At 41.4% G+C, this 23,012-nt stretch overlaps 1 protein-coding gene across 3 annotated transcripts in view; it reads right to left on the reverse strand.

Annotated features, from left to right (window-relative positions):
- LOC110489405 (adenylate cyclase type 2) overlaps positions 1-10,012 on the reverse strand; it is an 81,478-nt gene extending 71,466 nt beyond the window's left edge. For all 3 annotated transcript variants that reach the window (XM_036970831.1, XM_036970830.1, XM_036970829.1), the window contains exon 1: positions 9,232-10,012. In XM_036970831.1, coding sequence (XP_036826726.1) covers positions 9,232-9,504 — 273 coding nt within the window. In that variant the 5' untranslated portion in view covers positions 9,505-10,012. The remainder of the gene's footprint in view (positions 1-9,231) is intronic.
- Positions 10,013-23,012: the final 13,000 nt, after the last annotated feature.

The raw sequence follows: 23,012 nt of genomic DNA on the forward strand, positions 1-23,012 counted from the left end.
TTCTCTACTGTTTTGTCTACAAGAACAATTACTTCCCTTTTACCTCAGACTGACTGATTCCACCTTTATACAGGGGGAAGAGGGAGGGAACATAACACTGTCAGTCAGCGAGGGGTGTGTGTGTGTGTGTGTGTGTGTGTGTGTGTGTGTGTGTGTGTGTGTGTGTGTGTCCTTTACTGAAGAATGGATTCCGTCTGGCCACTCTACCGTAAAGGCCTCTACCGTAAGGTTGGCCTTCTGCAAGGTTTTCCCATCTCCACAGAGAAACTCTGGAGTTCTGTCAGAGTGACCATCGGGTTCTTGGTCACCTCCTTGACAAAGGCCCTTCTCCCCCGATTGCTCAGTTTAGCCGGGCGGACAGCTCTAGGGAGAGTCTTGGTGGTTCGAAACTTCTTCCATTGAAGAATGATGGAGTACTCTGTGTTCTTCGGGACCTTCAATGCTGTAGACAATTTTTGATACCCTTCCCCAGATCTGTGCCTCGACGTACATTTCGTTTGACCTCGTGGCTTGGTTTTCTCTCTGACATGCACTGTCAACTGTGTGACCTTATATAGACAGGTCTGTGCCTTTCCAAATCATGTCCAATAAATATAATTTACAAGCGGACTTCAATGAAGTTGTAGAAACATCTCAAGGATGATCAATGGAAACAGGATGCACCTGAGCTCAGTTTCGAGTCTCATGGCAAAGGATCTGAATACTTATGTAAATAAGGTATTTCTGTTGTTAAATTTTAATAAATTGTCTAAAATTCTATTAACCTGTTTTTGCTTTGTCATTATGGTATATTGTGTGTAGATTGGTGAGTATTTTTCATTTATTTAATCCATTTTAGAATAAGGCTGTAACATAACAAAATGTGGAAAAAGTCAAGGGGTCTGAATACTTTCCGAATGCACTGTATGCACTTTCCATGTTTTCTGAAAGTCTTGAATATTCATCTAAAATGGGATGTAGATTATTAGACATTTCTCGCCTCTCTCTCTCTGTCATGTTTAATGGACAGCCACCATTGTCGAGCCTAGAGCTTTCTATTCTAGAAGTGTTACAACATGACAGTGTGAAGTGTGAAGGTGTCAGAGTGTTAAGTATCACTGTCTGTCTCTGTGTGTGTGTGTGTGTGTGTGTGTGTGTGTGTGTGTGTGTGTGTGTGTGTGTGTGTGTGTGTGTGTGTGTGTGTGTGTGTGTGTGTGTGTGTGTGTGTGTGTGTGTGTGTGCATTTGAAGTGTCAAGACAAGTGTGTGAAGACTATCACAGATCAATGTCTCCTCGAGGGAGCTCTTGAAATAGACAGAGGTTGCAACAACATCAACAAGAACAACAATAACAACAACAAATTGTCCAGACAAGGATTTCGCCATTACAGTAGGCTGTAGTTCAACATTAATAAGTAGTTCAACAGTCAAATCTGTTCCAATATAAAAGAAGGCATAGTTCAACATTCTAACTATCTGTTCCAATAACTGGACATTTCACAAGCAAACAGAGATGAATGCCAGGATGTTTAAACAGAGTAAAGTGGACTAAATAATAATAGATACCTACATTGGGTGACTGGTATTCTGTCACAATGCGTTACCCCCTGAACTGCATACTGTACACCCACAGTCTGGTGATGTCATATTTTGTCATATGATGTCATACGCCACATGACCAAAAGTATGTGGACACCTGCTAGTTGAACATCTCATTCCAAAATCATGGGTTGGTCCCCCCTTTTCTGCTATAACCTCCACTCTTCTGGGAAGGCTTTCCACTAAATGTTGGAACATTGCTGCGGGGACTTTCTGTCACAAGAGCATTAGTGAGGTTGGGCACTGATGTTGGGCAATTAGACATGGCTCTCAGTCGGCATTCCAATTCATCCCAAAGCTGTTCGATGGCGTTGAGGTCAGGGCTTTGTGAAGGCCAGTCAAGTTCTTTCACACTGGTCTCGACAAACCATTTCTGTATGGACCTCGCTTTGTGCATGGGGGCATTGTCATTCTGAAAAAGGAAAGGGCCTTCCCCAAACTGTTGCCACAATGTTGGAAGAATAGAATCGTCCAGAATGTCATTGTATGCTGTAGCGTTAAGATTTCCCTTCACTGGAACTAAGGGGCCTAGCCAGAACAATAAAGAACAGCCCCAGACTATTATTCCCCCTCCACCAAACTTTACAGTTGGCACTATGCATTGGGGCAGGTATCATTTTCCTGGCATCCGCCGAACCCAGATTCATCAGTCGGACTGCTAGATGGTGAAGCGTGATTCATCACTCCAGAGAACCCGTTTCCACCTCTCCGGAGTCCAATGGCAGTAAGCTTTACATCACTCCAACCAATCCTTGGCATTGCGCATGGTGATCTTAGGGTTGTGTGCTGCTGCTTGGCCATGGAAACCCATTTCATCAAGCTCCCGACGAACAATTCTTGTGCTGACGTTGCTTCCAGAGGCAGTTTGGAAGCGAGGACAGAAGATTTTTATGCTCTATGCGCTTCAGCACTCAACGGCCCCGTTCTGTGAGCTTGTGTGGTCTACCACTTTGCGGCTGAACTGTTGTTGCTCCTAGATATTTCCACTTCAAAATAACAGCACCTACAGTTGACTGGGGCAGCTCTAGCAGGGCAGAAATACGACAAACTAACTTGTCGTAAAGTTGGCATCCTATGACGGTGCCACTTTGAAAGTCACTGAACTTTTCAGTTAGGCCATTCTACTGTCAATATTTGTCTAAGGAGATTGCATGGCTGTGTGCTCGATTTTATACACCTATCAGCAACGGGTGTGGCTGAAATAGCCAAATCCACTAATTTGAAGGGGTGTCCACATACTTATGTATATATAATATATTTTCCCAGAACTTGGTTATTTATTCCCAATATGTCATGTTATTAATTGTGACTTTAAAAAATTGATCTCAACTAGCTTACTGTATGTTATCGCCTGGTTACACACACACTCACATATGCACACACACCAGCACACCGTTTTAAATCAATGCAATCTCAGGACTACATGAAAGAACAATCCTCAGGGATATTTGCTCTGAAAATACAAGATAAGCTTCGGTAGGAAATTAGAGACTTCCTGAGATACAGCAGAGGCAGGGTTTCAGGGTAAAAACTTCACAACACACACATATGCACGCACAAACGTAGACACACACACGTGTGAACATGTGAGCATGCAGACACACACGCACACACACACACAGGGAGGGAGTTATGGTTATAGAAAAATCCCAGATCACTTGAATAAGATAAAAGAGCATGTTTTTGTGCCTGATATTTCAGCAGTACTAATGGTGTTTTGGTTGTGCTGACCACACATACAACAGAATCCTCTCCAAAACACACACAAACACTCACATACGCGCGTGCACTTGAAGAGCGCTTTAAACACGACTCTTACTGGAGTGCTCTCTCTCTCTGTTATTTGTGTGTTAGTATGTAGGCTATGTGACAGAGACAGAGAGGAACAAAGAGAGATAGAGAGAAAGAAGAGAGAAGCAGAGAGATTAAAAGAGAGAGGCGAGGGAGAGCGAGAGCAGAGAGAGGGACTCAGGGACGGTTCCAGAATAAGCAACATAAGCGGTCCCTTAGGGGCCGTGGCCCCCCCAAAAAATGGATTCAGTCAAGGTCTCAACTTACTATATAGAGTAAGAATATTAGAATACACCAGGTGCAATTTTGAAATGTGTTTGTGCTTCAGCAGTTTTCAGCAGTTTTCTCCGCCCCATTGCAAAATGTAGAGAATTGCAGGAAATGAAAACTTGAAAACTTACATTTTTCCCTCCACTGTAAAGAGGGTGGCCACTAACATGTTATTCCTCAAGGTGGGGGGCCCGCAATTCTCGCTTAGGGCCCCCAAAAGGCTAGGGCCGGCCCTGAAGAGACTGACTGCATTTGATCTACGATTCTTCTTAGCTGATGGGTGATGTGCCTAGAACAATTAATACTAGAACAATATATGAACCATATAAATATTCAATTTCTATGACAGGAACATTATACAGTAATGACAACAATACAAAGGTTGTATTCAATAAATTACACAGTAAGGTGCATAATTTTTTACTTGCCTGCTGGGGGGGATGGGAGACACCCAGCTCCACTAAAACTATTGACAACTGATTGTGGTTTTCAAGGGATTGCTTAAGAAATGCTACAATTATTTAGTTGTAATATGATCACCTCTTGAAAAGCACAGCCAGAACTACAAATTTCAGATTATTCCATGCAAAGCAATTGAGCACATTTAGCTATATAATCTGAGTTACAGCATGTAACTGTATGCTTTTCATGATCAGTATTCATGTAATTTCAGAGGGTTGCAGCCTATCTTTTTGATGTGTAGGCCTAGCTAACTAGCTAAGCAAACAACTTGTGTCACTTAGCTTGCTTCATCAAGAGATCATCGATGACAAGTAGGATATATTTTGAGTCTAAGCCTGCCCTTGTAATATTGTCTGTCTGACTACTGTCAGCTGGCAAGCAAATCAAACAATATTTAGAGATAACTAGCTAGCTAGTTTTAGCCACTGAAGGTTAGCTTATTAGCTAGCTGGCCAAATTTGCATGATTTGTTGTTAGCCAGCTAGCCAATTTGACATGATCCATCAATCAATGCCATGTCTGTCGCATTGCACAGCCAGCAGCAATGGTGATTAAACGGTTTTAAAACAACATTAATAAGGGGATAAATATGCTAGCTAGCTTAGGTATGTTGGTTGGAGAAGAAAGTACATAACTAACTTACCACAATGTTTAGGCAACTTTACAAAGTTTCTAGCTTGCAAACAATACATGGGCAAATGAGCCCTTCTGCTGCATGACAGGCACAGCCCACAATGGATGAGAAACATACATACATTGTCAGGTATATATATATAAAATATTTTAGATCTAATAAAATGGTGGCTTATATTGAGAGACAGAGGTGTACTCCAGCGTTGTTTTGTGCTGTAATGCACTTTTGCCCTCCCCAGTTTAAATTGGAACGAAATATGACGTAATTGATAAAGTGACATCATAATCAATCATTCGGGATCTAGTTAAAAATATTATTCCAGGAATGGTTTTGACAAGGTGAAAGGAAGATCTTCAAAGAACAACCCACTGTGGTTCATACGTTCTAAGAACAACCCACTGGGGATCTGTCAATGTTGCTGGAGTGTTCCTGAAATGGATCAGTGAGAGAGAGAAGACAGACGAAATGGCATAAAGATACACCTAGAAACTAGCAGCTAGCTTTGATGATATAATAGCATTCTGGCAGCCTGATAAGATGAGTTTGGCTGGACTTCTTCTTTTAGAGAGTGTAGAGCAGAGTTCAATTCAGTACAATATATTCCGTTCTGTGTTTCTCATTTAGTAAGCGCAATGGAGCAATCAATGCCAAGGTTTTGGGTTTCAGTTCCACTGGAATCATACACAAAGATGTATTATACTGTATTATACTCATAATACTGTAAGCCACTTTAGATACAATCCTCTGCTAGGTTTATATGATTATCAGGCCTATATTACAACTTTATTCCCAGTGGTGTGTTCGAGACCACCTAAAGCGAGACCGATTCAAGTAGCAAAGGTCCAAGACCGAGTCAAGACTGAGACCAGGAAATGTGAGTCCAAGACAATGACTGTAATTTTGTCAAATCGCCACCATAACAAGAGATCAAAATGTCCAGTATTTCTGTTCATATTTCAGAAGAACCAATGACATTCAGAATGGTGAACAAAATGCATGCTGAGTGCAAGTAGAGACATTCTACAAATGTTTACTAACCCAAACCCAGTGGGGAACAATGAGGGCCTTCCACGCTTTCAGATTATTATTATAAAATAATAATAACAACAATAATAATTCAAATTATATTATTCATTTGTAATAATGTCTCTGGGGATCGTCTCTGGGGAGATACATCTAGCTACTGTAGCTAAATCAGCCATTGGCTAGGCCATCAGAAGCTAGACCGAAGGCATCTGCCATTCAACCATAATTCATCTGAATTAAGGCTAAACTTCGGTCTTCTCAAAGGCCAACAGGACACTGCGCAATAGCGAGCAGTAGTTTTACCATGGTCTAGCTAGCTATCTATTGTTGTAGGCTAGATTGCAGCTGCTGCAGCAGGGGTTATCGAAGAGAATGTTGCTGCTAATATTTTAGCTTCTGCCCTTTCAAGAATAACTTTCAACAACAAGTTAAAACCTTTTACTGCAGTGGGCTAAATCAGGGTCACACAGAGTGATTCTTGGTAGTCTTAAATAAATCTACTTTGAAACAAAAGTATACACCTCACACGCATGGTTACGGGCTTAAAAAATAAGACATTTGTACCATGTCAGATATAGAGTTGAAATGTATTCCATTGTTTTGTTTGAATCACAATATTACACTTTATATACATCAGAGAAGACTGAAATAAAACGTAATAACATTCCACCCATGAGACCAAAGAGGGTGTTTTTGTTCATAGACCACAGGAAAGGGTTGTTTCATTATTGTCATCTGGTGAGTGGAACTGTGTTTTTTGTAATAATAATGTATATTTTTGTAGTTTTTGCCCAATCTGATTGGGTGGCCCTGGCAGGGTCTGGCTCCCCAGTTGGTGGGCTTGTGTCCACCCAGGCCCACTCATGCCTATGCCCCTGATTCAAGCAGCACAAATATAGCCTACTAACCAAGACTTCTAACCAAACTTTTTCAATACCTAGTTTGCATATCCATTGTTGTTAGTATTTACTGGTAGGTATCATAAATTGAAACATCTTTCCTACCTACTGGCTGCAGATACTTTGTGAGCGGCTCCATCAAAAAAGTAGTTGAGAGCTGCATGCTCTTGATGCCTGCAGATGGTATTCCGGTTCAACTAGGCTATGTATGTGGCCCGCAATATTTTTCACAAGGATTGTGTAGGCTACTTTGTGCATGATTTCACCACTGTACTACATAAATCATATACCTCCACTAAACTACTTTGACACACATCAGGGGAGATGAAGAAGTGAGTATATGCAATGCCCACTGACGACAAAATGGGTATACAGCGTATACCTGCATGTAGCCTCCACTACACCACTTAACAAAAAGTGCACTTTCTCAGTGCGCTGGTATTACCGTTGCTGTCCTTTCACAAACCTGTCACACACTAAAGGCCTAGATTCAATAGGTTGGTCACTGCGCAAACATGTCTATAATATATATAATGACTGTTCAGGTATTAATGTTTCAAGAACATAGTGTATATATTTGGCCTTATGCGATTATTTAATGGAAGCTGATAAATGTTTGTTTTTTTCATCCCCTGGTCTCGGGTGGTCCCAGTACTTGTCCTTACTGTCTATCCAACCCTGTCCCAGTACTTGTCCTTACTGTCTATCCAACACGGTCCCAGTACTTGTCCTTACTGTCTATCCAACCCTGTCCCAGTACTTGTCCTTACTGTCTATCCAACCCTGTCCCAGTACTTGTCCTTACTGTCTATCCAACACGGTCCCAGTACTTGTCCTTACTGTCTATCCAACACAGTCCCAGTACTTGTCCTTACTGTCTATCCAACACTGTCCCAGTACTTGTCCTTACTGTCTATCCAACCCTGTCCCAGTACTTGTCCTTACTGTCTATCCAACACGGTCCCAGTACTTGTCCTTACTGTCTATCCAACCCTGTCCCAGTACTTGTCCTTACTGTCTATCCAACCCTGTCCCAGTACTTGTCCTTACTGTCTATCCAACACGGTCCCAGTACTTGTCCTTACTGTCTATCCAACACTGTCCCAGTACTTGTCCTTACTGTCTATCCAACCCTGTCCCAGTACTTGTCCTTACTGTCTATCCAACACTGTCCCGGTACTTGTCCTTACTGTCTATCCAACACGGTCCCAGTACTTGTCCTTACTGTCTATCCAACCCTGTCCCAGTACTTGTCCTTACTGTCTATCCAACACGGTCCCAGTACTTGTCCTTACTGTCTATCCAACCCTGTCCCAGTACTTGTCCTTACTGTCTATCCAACACTGTCCCAGTACTTGTCCTTACTGTCTATCCAACACTGTCCCAGTACTTGTCCTTACTGTCCGAAGACCGTACAAATGTATCCAACACTGTCCCAGTTCTTGTCCTTACTGTCTATCCAACCCTGTCCCAGTACTTGTCCTTACTGTCTATCCAACACTGTCCCAGTTCTTGTCCTTACTGTCTATCCAACACTGTCCCAGTACTTGTCCTTACTGTCCGAAGACCGTACAAATGCATCCAACACGGAGACAAGACGGAGACACTCAAAAGGTGGTCTCTAGGCTGTTTATTCTCCTCAGGGGCAGTAAAGAATAATTGTTGGAGGACAGAACATACATGCTCCACATTGACCTACTATACATGCTATATACTGTATCGGTCCTTGATAAATCTCCCATGGGAGTCAACCATGTTGACAACCCTCTAGTACCAGAGAGACCTAGGGTTGCATCCTGCATTGAATCCCACTATATGTTATTGCTCACATACATCCAGGGATATCATGAGTTATACATTGGTATTCTGTTATTACACTGGAAACAGCTTTGGGCTGGTCGGGCTCGGTTGCTGATGCTGCAATACTGTAACTTTTCTGCTGCGGAGGCGAGGTGTGTGTGTGTGTTTACACTGTGGGAGGCGAGAGGTGTTATAATATTCTGCGGAGGAAAAACACATCAATGGACTGAACGAAAATCACAGTCTGACCAGGTCTCTATCTCTCCGCTCTCTCTTTTCAACGCTCTCTTTATTTATCTACACTCGCTCTCCCTTTTCATCTATCTCTGTGGCATACATTTATTTAACGAGGCAAGTCAGTTAAGAACAAATTGTTATTTACAACGACAGCCTACTGGGGAACAGTGGGTTAACTGCCTTGTTCAGGGGCAGAACGACAGATGTTTACCTTCTCATCTCGGGGATTCAATCCAGCAACCTTTCCGTTACTGGCCCAACGCTCTAACCACTAGGCTACCTGCCGCCCCAAACAGTAGTGAAAAAACACTTCAGTTATAGGCAGCGCTCTTCAAGTGTGTGCGTGCGTGTGTGTGTGTCATCAAATTAACAACACTCACACAGCAGAAACAGCACTTGAAAGAAGCCCTCTTGTCACATTCTGCACCACTCCAATCAGTCAATAGAGCTCTGTATTGTATAACACCACACACACACACACACACACACACACACACACACACACACACACACACACACACACACACACACTCACCAGTCCGGAAGCAAAGAACACGGCCAGTAGAGCGAGGCATGCTCCCATCACTATGAGCAGTAGGAACACAATGAGAGGGTGTTGTTGGCTCATACGGTAGTAGGACTCATACAGCCAGTCCTGGGTCTTCTGTCCCCCAACACACACCTGTCCCTGTGTCGGGGTCTCCCCAAAACCTACAAACACATCCCCCAGGGCTTCTCCCCCGTCTCCCCCCTCTCCCCCACGTTCCAGAAGGTAGCGCCCCCGAGTCCGTAAGGCCTCCTGCCACATGGTAGCGACTTTGGGGGGTGTGCCAAGTCCCGGTCCAAACCCACTACCCCACTTGTCCCAAATGGACAACAAACAGTAGCCTCTCCTCTTCCTCCTATTCTTCCTCTTTGGGGAGTTTTGTCAAATAAACAAACAAATCCTGGCTCTTCTCCTCCTCCTCTTCCTCCTCCTCTTTTTCCTCTCGCTAGTCCACCTCTGTGAGTTTGGTCAGACTCACAGTCACAATCAAATCCTGAATCCCTCTGCGTACTGATCCTTTTCCTATCTTTCTTCTCCTCCTCCTCTTCCTCAATGAGTCTGGTCAGACACAGAAAAAAGAAACAGGTCCTTCTTTCTTCCTCCTGTCCCTGGTTTATTACAGTCAGACACAGAGAGAGGAGGTTGTCTCCACGTGTAGCACACTGCTGCTGCTGCTGCTGCTCCTAGGCAACATGTTCCCTCGTCAGAAAGGAGAGAGAGACAGATCGAGTGGGTGTTAGTGTGAGGCAGAAAAACTGTGTGTGTGTGTGAGAGAGAGAGAGAGAGAGAGAGAGAGAGAGAGGAAGAGAGAGAGAGGGAGAGAGTGTGTGTGCGTGTGTGTGCCTGTGTGTGACGGCGGAAGAGTGTAAGGGAGAGGAAGAGAGGGAAGGAAAGTGTCAAAGTGGATCGAGGCGAGAGAGAGAGAGAGAGAGAGAGAGAGAGAGAGAGAGAGAGCGAATGGAGAGAGAGGGAGTCAGAAAAGGGGAGGCAAGAGAGAAAAAGGGGTGAAAGAGAGAGTGAGACTGACAGGGAGAACGTAGCACCAGGGAGGCAGGGATAGAAAGATATAGGGGGGGTATAGAGAGGGGGAGACAAAAGAAAGAGAAGGGGAAGGGAGGGGGTAACAGCTGTGCTAATGTGAGAGGAGTGAGGGAGCGAGGGAGTAAGGGAGATTGGAAAAAGAAGACTGAACAGAGAGGATGAGAAGCTGTATAACAGCTGGAGAATGGATTGAAGAGAGCGAGACAGAGATAGATGTAGAGGAAGGAAAGGGAGGAGAAAGGGAGAGATGTGCGGGATCAGGGAGGGAAAGTCTTGAGAGAGAGGATGAGGGATGAGAAAAAGAGAAAAAACATGTCAATTGATAAAGAGAGAGAGTAAAGAAGAAGAGAATGAGAGTAGAATGAAAGAGAGAGGGATCCCCAGGAAGTCGTGACTCATCTAACACAATGTCCTGTCCACACTCCCTCCCTCTCTCTTTCCCAGTTTGCATCTTTCTCTCTCTCTCTCCCTCCTTCCCTCACTCTCTCTCTCCCCCGGTCTTTAGCTTTCACTCTCTGTCTCTCAACCGCCCTACCTCCATCCCTCTCTCCCGGTTTGTATCTTTCTCTTTCCCTCTCTCCCTCCCTCCCTCTCTCTCTCTCTCCGTCTCTATCTCCCTCTCTCCCTCCCTCCCTCCCTCTCTCTCTCTCTCGCCGTCTCTATCTCCCTCTCCGCTTCTTTTACCCACTCTCCATTTTATTGTTTCTCTTTCTCATTTCCTCTTTCCTTTTCCTCTCTCCTTTTCCTCTCGTTTCTCCACTACATGTCCGTATCTGAGGTGTGAAAGCTGTCACACCAATTGATCCCTAGATCTGCTTCTTTATTATTTTTCTCAAGCAAGACTAATCATTCATTTTTCATGACGTAATGATTTCATTGCACTGGCAGCTCCGTCAATTAAATACCATTGGTTATTATGGTCCCACTTTATATCAAAGCCACACTGCAACGTGCTTATTACCACCAACAAAATGTGAACTAACTGAATTATGCATTTCATGACATTTTCAAAGATACACTTGATTTTTTAAATGTTGTGCAGTGTGCTCTATGAATGACTTTCCATTTGAGCAAAATTCCTTTATTAACCATGATTTGAAGCTAGATTTAACAAGTACGATTCTTCTAAATCAATGGCTATATGAGTTGGGTTTACTGGGAAATTTACAGTGACTCTAAATGTGTTTGAAATGTATTCTAATGTATTCTAAGAACTTTCCAATACACTGTAGTACACATTGTGACTGGGATCTAAAATGAAGGCCATTTTCGTGAAATTGGCAATGTTTTAAAGCAGTGAACTCAGTGACCCTGGTAAATGTGTGAAAGTTGTTTTTTCTGTTCTCCCCTGTTGACTCATACACTTCTGTACTTAGTTTCTTCAATGTGTTCACTGTCTGATAGGTGCAGTGTGTGTGTGTGTGTGTGTGTGTGTGTGTGTGTGTGTGTGTGTGTGTGTGTGTGTGTGTGTGTGTGTGTGTGTGTGTGTGTGTGTGTGTGTGTGTGTGTGTATGTGTGTGTGTGTGTGTGTGTGTGTGTGTGTGTGTGTGTGTGTGTGTGTGTGTGTGTGTGTGTGTGTGTGTGTGTGTGTGTCTAATTGGAAACACTTTATTTGTCAGCTCAGTGTGTTGCATCCATTACATTTAATTGGTGTAAATCCATTGGTTTAATCCATAATCCTTTACATTATAGGAGAAGTTCCTTCTCCAAGCTTATCCATTGATTTGAAGTCAATTTTTAACTGGCACGCTTGTAGGGAACAGAAGACCATTTGGGACGCACCCGAGATGTTAGAGACTGTATTACATGAATAAGATATTCCTCTAAATGATCATCATCATGTAATGTAGAATCCAAACCAACATGTATCCCCATCAGTTATAAATATTATAGATCATGGTGTGAAGAGTGAGATTATCAGTTATAAATATTATATATCATGGTGTGAAGAGTGAGATGATCAGTTATACATATTATATATCATGGTGTGAAGAGTGAGACCATCAGTTATATTATATATCATGGTGTGAAGAGTGAGATGATCAGTTATAAATATTATATATCATGGTGTGAAGAGTGAGATGATCAGATATAAATATTATATATCATGGTGTGAAGAGTGAGATGATCAGTTATAAATATTATATATCATGGTGTGAAGAGTGAGATGATCAGTTATACATATTATATATCATGGTGTGAAGAGTGAGATGATCAGTTATACATATTATATATCATGGTGTGAAGAGTGAAACTATCAGATATAAATAATATATATATATAATGGCGTGAAGAGTGAGACTATCAGTTATACATATTATATATCATGGTGTGAAGAGTGAGATGATCAGTTATAAATATTATATATCATGGTGTGAAGAGTGAGATGATCAGTTATAAATATTATATATCATGGTGTGAAGAGTGAGATGATCAGTTATAAATATTATATATCATGGTGTGATGGGTGAGATGATCAGTTATAAATATTATATATCATGGTGTGAAGAGTGAGATGATCAGTTATACATATTATATATCATGGTGTGAAGAGTGAGATGATCAGTTATAAATATTATATATCATGGTGTGAAGAGTGAAACTATCAGATATAAATATTATATATCATGGTGTGAAGAGTGAGACTATCAGTTATACATATTATATATCATGGTGTGAAGAGTGAGATGATCAGTTATACATATTATATATCATGGTGTGAAGAGTGAAACTATCAGATATAAATAATATATATATATAATGGTGTGAAGAGTGAGACTATCAGTTATAAATATTATATATCATGGTGTGAAGAGTGAGACGATCAGTTATACATATTATATATCATGGTGTGAAGAGTGAGACGATCAGTTATAAATATTATATATCATGGTGTGAAGAGTGAGACCATCAGTTATACATATTATATATCATGGTGTGAAGAGTGAAACTATCAGATATAAATACTATATATATATCATGGTGTGAAGAGTGAGATGATCAGTTATACATATTATATATCATGGTGTGAAGAGTGAAACTATCAGATATAAATAATATATATATATCATGGTGTGAAGAGTGAGATGATCAGTTATAAATATTATATATCATGGTGTGAAGAGTGAGACGATCAGTTATACATATTATATATCATGGTGTGAAGAGTGAGATGATCAGTTATACATATTATATATCATGGTGTGATGGGTGAGATGATCAGTTATAAATATTATATATCATGGTGTGAAGAGTGAGACTATCAGTTATAAATATTATATATCATGGTGTGAAGAGTGAGACCATCAGTTATACATATTATATATCATGGTGTGAAGAGTGAAACTATCAGATATAAATACTATATATATATAATGGCGTGAAGAGTGAGACGATCAGTTATAAATATTATATATCATGGTGTGAAGAGTGAGACCATCAGTTATACATATTATATATCATGGTGTGAAGAGTGAAACTATCAGATATAAATACTATATATATAGAATGGCGTGAAGAGTGAGACTATCAGTTATACATATTATATATCATGGTGTGAAGAGTGAAACTATCAGATATAAATACAATATATATATAATGGCGTGAAGAGTGAGACTATCAGTTATACATATTATATATCATGGTGTGAAGAGTGAGACTATCAGTTATAGATATTATATATCATTGTGTGAAGAGTGAGATGATCAGTTATAAATATTATATATCATGGTGTGAAGAGTGAGATGATCAGTTATACATATTATATATCATGGTGTGAAGAGTGAGACAATCAGTTATAAATATTATATATCATGGTGTGAAGAGTGAGACTATCAGTTATAAATATTATATATCATGGTGTGAAGAGTGAGATTATCAGTTATAAATATTATATATCATGGTGTGAAGAGTGAGATGATCAGTTATAAATATTATATATCATGGTGTGAAGAGTGAGATTATCAGTTATAAATATTATATATCATGGTGTGAAGAGTGAGACTATCAGTTATAAATATTATATATCATGGTGTGAAGAGTGAGATTATCAGTTATAAATATTATATATCATGGTGTGAAGAGTGAGATGATCAGTTATAAATATTATATATCATGGTGTGAAGAGTGAGATTATCAGTTATACATATTATATATCATGGTGTGAAGAGTGAGATGATCAGTTATACATATTATATATCATGGTGTGAAGAGTGAAACTATCAGTTATAAATATTATATATCATGGTGTGAAGTGTGAAACTATCAGTTATAAATATTATATATCATGGTGTGAAGAGTGAAACTATCAGATATAAATACTATATATATATAATGGCGTGAAGAGTGAGACTATCAGTTATACATATTATATATCATGGTGTGAAGAGTGAGATGATCAGTTATACATATTATATATCATGGTGTGAAGAGTGAGATGATCAGTTATACATATTATATATCATGGTGTGAAGAGTGAGACCATAAGTTATACATATTATATATCATGGTGTGAAGAGTGAGATGATCAGTTATAAATATTATATATCATGGTGTGAAGAGTGAGATGATCAGATATAAATATTATATATCATGGTGTGAAGAGTGAGATGATCAGTTATAAATATTATATATCATGGTGTGAAGAGTGAGATGATCAGTTATACATATTATATATCATGGTGTGAAGAGTGAAACTATCAGATATAAATACTATATATATATCATGGTGTGAAGAGTGAGATGATCAGTTATAAATAATATATATATCATGGCGTGAAGAGTGAGATGATCAGTTATACATATTATAGATCATGGTGTGAAGAGTGAAACTATCAGATATAAATATTATATATCATGGTGTGAAGAGTGAGATGATCAGTTATACATATTATATATCATGGTGTGAAGAGTGAGATGATCAGTTATACATATTATATATCATGGTGTGAAGAGTGAAACTATCAGATATAAATAATATATATATATCATGGTGTGAAGAGTGAGACCATCAGTTATATTATATATCATGGTGTGAAGAGTGAGATGATCAGTTATACATATTATATATCATGGTGTGAAGAGTGAGACTATCAGTTATATTATATATCATGGTGTGAAGAGTGAAACTATCAGATATAAATAATATATATATATCATGGTGTGAAAAATGAGACCATCAGTTATATTATATATCATGGTGTGAAGAGTGAGATGATCAGTTATAAATATTATATATCATGGTGTGAAGAGTGAGATGATCAGTTATAAATATTATATATCATGGTGTGAAGAGTGAGATGATCAGTTATAGATATTATATATCATGGTGTGAAGAGTGAGATGATCAGTTATACATATTATATATCATGGTGTGAAGAGTGAAACTATCAGATATAAATAATATATATATATCATGGTGTGAAGAGTGAGACCATCAGTTATATTATATATCATGGTGTGAAGAGTGAGATGATCAGTTATACATATTATATATCATGGTGTGAAGAGTGAGATGATCAGTTATACATATTATATATCATGGTGTGAAGAGTGAGATGATCAGTTATACATATTATATATCATGGTGTGAAGAGTGAAACTATCAGATATAAATATTATATATCATGGTGTGAAGAGTGAGATGATCAGTTATACACATTATATATCATGGTGTGAAGAGTGAGATGATCAGTTATAAATATTATATATCATGGTGTGAAGAGTGAGATGATCAGTTATAAATATTATATATCATGGTGTGAAGAGTGAGACTATCAGTTATACATATTATATATCATGGTGTGAAGAGTGAAACTATCAGATATAAATATTATATATCATGGTGTGAAGAGTGAGATGATCAGTTATACATATTATATATCATGGTGTGAAGAGTGAGATGATCAGTTATACATATTATATATCATGGTGTGAAGAGTGAGATGATCAGTTATAAATATTATATATCATGGTGTGAAGAGTGAGATGATCAGTTATACATATTATATATCATGGTGTGAAGAGTGAGACCATCAGTTATATTATATATCATGGTGTGAAGAGTGAGACTATCAGTTATAAATATTATATATCATGGTGTGAAGAGTGAGACTATCAGATATAAATAATATATATATATCATGGTGTGAAGAGTGAGACCATCAGTTATATTATATATCATGGTGTGAAGAGTGAGATGATCAGTTATAAATATTATATATCATGGTGTGAAGAGTGAGACCATCAGTTATAAATATTATATATCATGGTGTGAAGAGTGAGATGATCAGTTATAAATATTATATATGGGGTGGACTATGAGAGTGGATATAAGACGTTCCGGAGGGTCCTTCCGCCATTAACAGGTGGGTAAACACTCCACTGACCTAGAAAACCACTGGTGTGGTTTGTGTGTGTGTGCGATTCTGAATTTGGTTTCTTATATGCGTCTTCAAATTGGTGTACACTCACCTGGAATCAAACCATCCAGTGGACAGTGTGGTAAATTGGTGGGTTGGGAATCAATTATAGTGTGGTGGGCTGACAGGCAGAGATACAGAGAGAGAGAGAGAGAGAGAGAGAGAGAGAGATATACCGAGAGAGAGAGAGATTTCGTACATCCCCCCACATGTGTTTGGTGACATTATGCTGGAGGAGGTATTTAAACCTTAGGTGTTAATCTATCCTCATCTCCTCTGTGTCGCCTTAGGCTCTGACACACAGACACATCGTCTGAGTGTGTGTGTGTTGTACAAACATCCCTTTCTGTCTACGTGTGCTAGTTACATTAGTTACACACACTCCAACCATCATGCAACCGCATGTCCATGCTGGAGGGTGCTGTGACAAAATTAGCAAAAAAAGTATTCTGTTCTGTAAGTACGGCCAGTGTTTTTCACAGCGCTCTCATTCTGTCACTACAGCCGCAGCGGGTACAAGAGAGGAGCAGGTGTTTTTCATACAGAGTGATACAAGTAAAGAGAATAGCCAATTAGAATTAAGCTTCACATGCCGTTTCTGTCCTCTAAAACAGTAAAATATTAATGTGCTTACCAACTGTCACATAGCTGCTCCCAAAATAGGTGGCATCCTTAATAATGTTTATTTCATTTCTACAGAACACATTTAATTTCAGCATGAGGCCTTATTTTTAGTATCTCTCTCTTCTTTTCTCTCTCTCTCTCCCAAACTCTCTCTTCCAAAAGAAGCAATTAGGTAATAAACTTATTTTACATTGTAAATATAAACACCCCTCTCTCTCTCTCGCCCCTTCTCCACTTCACCCTCTCTTTCTTGCCCCTTCTCCCCCTCTCTCGCGCCCCTTCTCCCCAGCCCCTTCTCCCCCTCTCTCGCGCCCCTTCTCCCCCTCTCTCTCGCCCCTTCTCCCCAGCCCCTTCTCCCCCTTTCTCCCCAGCCCCTTCTCCCCCCTCTCTCTCTCCCCTTCTCCCCAGCCCCTTCTCCCCCCTCTCTCTCCCCTTCTCCCCAGCCCCTTCTCCCCCCTCTCTCTCTCTCTCTCTCTCCTTCTCCCCCTCTCTCCCTCTCTCCTGCCCCTTCTCTCCCTCTCTCCTGCCCCTTCTCTCCCTCTCTCCTGCCCCTTCTCTCCCTCTCTCTCTCTCGCCCCTTCTCTCTCTCTCTCGCCCCTTCTCTCTCTCTCGCCCCTTCTCTCTCTCTCTCTCTCGCCCCTTCTCTCTCTCTCTCCTGCCCCTTCTCTCTCTCTCTCTCCTGCCCCTTCTCTCTCTCTCTCCTGCCCCTTCTCTCTCTCTCTCTCTCCCCTGCCCCTTCTCTCTCTCTCTCTCTCCCCTGCCCCTTCTCTCTCTCTCTCTCTCTCCCCTGCCCCTTCTCTCTCTCTCTCTCTCCCCTGCCCCTTCTCTCTCTCTCTCTCTCTCCCCTGCCCCTCTCTCTCTCTCCCCTGCCCCTTCTCTCTCTCTCTCTCTCTCTCTCTCTCTCCTGCCGCTTCTCTCTCTCTCTCTCTCCTACCCCTTCTCTCTCTCTCTCTCTCCTACCCCTTCTCTCTCTCTCTCTCTCCTACCCCTTCTCTCTCTCTCTCCTGTCCCTTCTCCCTCTCTCTCCTGTCCCTTCTCCCTCTCTCTCTCCTGCCCCTTCTCTCTCTCTCTCCCCTGCCCCTTCTCTCTCTCTCTCTCTCTCTCTCTCCTGCCGCTTCTCTCTCTCTCTCTCTCTCTCCTACCCCTTCTCTCTCTCTCTCCTACCCCTTCTCTCTCTCTCTCTCCTACCCCTTCTCTCTCTCTCTCCTGTCCCTTCTCCCTCTCTCTCTCCTGCCCCTTCTCGCTCGCTCTCCTGCCCCTTCTCTCTCTCTCTCCTGCCCCTTCTCTCTCTCTCTCCTGCCCCTTCTCTCTCTCTCTCTCCTGCCCCTTCTCTCTCTCTCTCTCCTGCCCCTTCTCTCTCTCTCTCTCCTGCCCCTTCTCTCTCTCTCTCTCCTGCCCCTTCTCTCTCTCTCTCTCTCTCCTGCCCCTTCTCTCTCTCTCTCTCCTGCCCCTTCTCTCTCTCTCTCTCTCTCTCTCTCTCTCTCTCTCCTGCCCCTTCTCTCTCTCTCTCTCTCTCCTGCCCCTTCTCTCTCTCTCTCTCCTGCCCCTTCTCTCTCTCTCTCTCTCTCTCTCTCTCTCTCTCTCTCCTGCCCCTTCTCTCTCTCTCTCTCTCTCCTGCCCCTTCTCTCTCTCTCTCCTGCCCCTTCTCTCTCTCTCTCCCCTGCCCTTCTCTCTCTCTCTCCCCTGCCCCTCTCTCTCTCTCTCCCCTGCCCCTTCTCTCTCTCTCCTGCCCCTTCTCTCTCTCTCTCTCTCTCTCCTGCCCCTTCTCTCTCTCTCTCTCTCCTGCCCCTTCTCTCTCTCTCTCTCCCCTGCCCCTTCTCTCTCTCTCTCTCCTGCCCCTTCTCTCTCTCTCTCTCCTGCCCCTTCTCTCTCCCTCTCTCCTGCCCCTTCTCTCTCCCTCTCTCCTGCCCCTTCTCCCTCTCTCCTGCCCCTTCTCCCTCTCTCCTGCCCCTTCTCCCTTTCTCTCTCCCTGGTTTAATTGTGAATCCAGTGAAGTGCTGGACAGGCTGGTGCCCTTCTCTGACAGATCTACTCCCCCTACCTGTCACACACATAGAGTGAGAGACAGAGAGAGATGCATCCGTGTGTGTGAGAGAGGGGTGCAGAGTGAAAATCCACCCACTCTGAATTTTCATCCAAGTCATATTGGAGTTTTAATTATAGAGTAGTGAGGGGGTTCCCATCTATGAATCCGGAAAATGATCCTATCTTACCTAAAACACTGTCATAGCCTGCATCCCAAATGGTAAAAACACTACTGGTCAGAAGTAGTGCAATTTGTAGGGAATATGGTGCCATTTGGAATGGAGCCATGGTCTACAGGGGAGACCCTCTGCACAAAACCCACTGTCATAATCTACATTCACTGTCAAGAACATACAATACATTAAAATGTGTGTGTGTGCATGTCTGTGTGTGTGTCTAACAGTAGGTTAGAGATGAAAGTTGCAGTGGTAATCATAAGACAGTCGACTAATCAGGTTTCGAAAAATCCTTCTCCGTTTTGCTCTACGACCCCAACAAACATCACACGTCTGAATGTAACACAGACAAACAAAAGTGTCACGTGACTCGACTGAAGGTAACTCATGCAGTGCCTTGCAAAAGTATTCATCCCCCTTGGTATTTTTCCTATTTTGCTGCATTGCAACCTGGAATTTAAATATATTTTTATTTGGATTTCATGTAATTGACATACACAAAATAGTCCAAATTGGTGAAGTGAAAACAACAAAAATGATTTCAAAAAGAAAAAATTGAAAAGTGGTGCGTGCATATGTATTCACCCCCTTTGCTATGAAGCCCCTAAATAAGATCTGGTGCAACCAATTACCTCCAGAAGTCACATAATTGGTTAAAAAGTCCACCTGTGTGCAATCTAAGTGTGACATGATCTGTCACATGATCCCTAGGCCCTAGAGTCTGCAGTGCCACAAAGCAAGGGACACCAGCACCAAGCAAACAGATCAGGGTTGGGTTCTAAAAAATAATCCAAAACTTTGAACATCCCACAGAGCACCATTAAATCCATTATTAAAAAATGGAAAGAATATGGCACCACAACAAACCTCCCAAGAGGGCTGCCCACCAAACGTCACGGACCAGGCAAGGAGGGCATTAATCATAGAGGCAACAAAGAGACCAAAGATAACCCTGAAGGAGCTGCAAAGCTCCACAGCGGAGATTGGAGTATCTGTCCATAGGACCATTTTAAGCCGTACACTCCATAAAGCTGGGCTTTACAGAAGAGTGTCCAGAAAAAAAGCCATTGCTTAAGAAAAAAATAAGCAAACACGTTTGGTGTTCGCCAAAAGGCATGTGGGAGACTCCCCCAAACATATGGAAGAAGATACTCTGGTCAGATGAGACTGAAATTGAGCTTTTTGGCCATCAAGGAAAATGCTCTGTCTGGCACAAACCCAACACCTCTCATCATCATCCCCAAAGTGAAGCATGGTGGTGGAAGCGTCATGTTGTGGGGATGTTTTTCATCAGCAGGGACTGCGAAACTGGTCAGAATTTAAGGAATGATGCATGGCGCTAAATACAAGGAAATCATTGAGGGAAACCCGTTTTAGTCTTCCAGAGATTTGAGACTGGGACGGAGGTTCATCTTCCAGCAGGACAATGACCCTAAGCATACTGCTAAAGCAACACTTGAGTGGTTTAAGTGGAAACATTTAAATGTCTTGGAATTGCCTAGTCAAAGCCCAGACCGCAATCCAATTGAGAATCTGTGGTGTGACTTAGATTGCTGTACACCAGTGGAACCCATCCAACTTGAAGGAGCTGGAGCAGTTTTGCCTCGAAGAATGGGCAGAAATCCCAGTGGCTAGATGTGCCAAGCTTGTAGAGATATACTCCAAGAGACTTGCAGCTGTAATTGCTGCAAAAGGTGGCTCTATAAAGTATCGACTTTGGGGGGGGGGGTGAATAGTTATGCACACTCAAGTTTTGTTTTTCTTGTCTTATTTCTAGATTGTTTCACAATAAAAAAAATATCTTCAAAGTGGTCAGCATGTTGTGGAAATCAAATGATACAAACCCCCCAAAAATCAATTTTAATTCTAGGTTGTAAGGCAATAAAACAGGAAAAACGCCAGTGGGTGAATACTTTCACAAACCACGTACAAGCAAATGGAAGTAGTTTTGTGCCGACAAAAATAAAGCATTAAACGTGTCTATAAAGATATATTTCCTGAGCTTTCTTAAATCTCTGACATAGGACAGACACGTCAAAACCTTTTCCCTTATGATTCTTTGACATTTGTCATTTTTTTATATATAGTTTTGGGGGATACCTAAAGGTGTCCTAAAATACAGGACTAAAATAAAGGCCCAGTTCACTACTTAGTGAAAAAATATATACACATAGATTTTTCAGGGTTTGCTGCAGAACCAGCCCCCCTACATTCTGCAGCTATGGCTACGGCTCCCAGCTACAGTACTCCATTCGTTCGTTGTTAATTCACTCTTACTCATTGAACCTGTGAAACATAAGGTTTTCACGAGTGAGCGTCACTGCTGCCGATCTTTTGGGATGGTTTTCCATCTCCTAAGTGCTTCGCCAGGTTTCTTTGGGAAGCTGACCACACATCCTTATCCCATCTGCTGTAAAGGCTGTCTTTGGGAGTGCAGTAGTAGATCAACAACTTTATGGTCTTGGACACAGTGCTGCTTAGGGTTGCACATTCCTGGTAACTTTCTCAAAATTCCCACTATTTCCAGAAATCCTGGTTTGAAGATTCCTCGAATAAATAGGGAATAAGTAGGAAACCTGGAATCCTCCAACCAGGATTTCTGGAAACCCTAGGAATTTGGGGAAAATAACTAGAATTTTGCAACCCGTGTGGTGCTGTTTAGAAACAGCAATAACATCTGACACACTATTGACTTGGAACCAACCCTTTACCCGACAGCGGGGCACACAGACCGATATGTGAACAGCAGGCAGGCTGGCAATATTTATCCCTGTCTTGGATGGGTGACAACATTTAGCTTTCCCTATTCACTATGGGTATTTGGCATGGATAGTTGACAGATACTGTGTTTGTATTTGTGATGGAAATATGACAACCCTTGTGTTTGTTGGGGAGAGGAGAAACATGAGAAATTGTGTCTACGCCCCTATTATTATTCTGTCTCCCAGCTTCTCTCACTCCATCCCCCTCTGAAGTTATTACCTAGAGAGGTGAAGTTTAATCTGAGAGCCTTTGATTCTCTTCTCCCTTCTTTTTCATTCTTCACTCTGAACACTAATCCAGATGAAAAACCCTTCTAGGCCATCTACTTTACCCAGAGGCATCTCATTCTCCATTTACTTCACTCCCTCTTAGCCTCTACTTCCTTCAGTCTCTCGCTCTGGAAAAATTATTAAACTCAGAAAAGTAATAAGAGAACACATTTATATTCAGTTAATAACCTTTAGCCCATTACAAAGAGAGCAAGACTATGGGAGAGCGAAAGAGGGAAAATGAGAGATAAAACAGACCAACACAAATATGGACACATCGAATGGCTGGTATGAATATTGCTGTCCATCAATGATTCTCAATTAAATTTACTGCACTTGAGCAATTTTTACAAAAACAATTAACAAATGTTGCCCTAAGAGTTGGTAGAATATTATTCAAAATGATTCACATCTGTAATGGCTGGCAAAGATGCCTCCACCAAAAAGTAACT

Source organism: Oncorhynchus mykiss, chromosome 32 (assembly GCF_013265735.2).
Source record: "Oncorhynchus mykiss isolate Arlee chromosome 32, USDA_OmykA_1.1, whole genome shotgun sequence".
NCBI classification, from domain to species: Eukaryota; Metazoa; Chordata; class Actinopteri; order Salmoniformes; family Salmonidae; genus Oncorhynchus; species Oncorhynchus mykiss.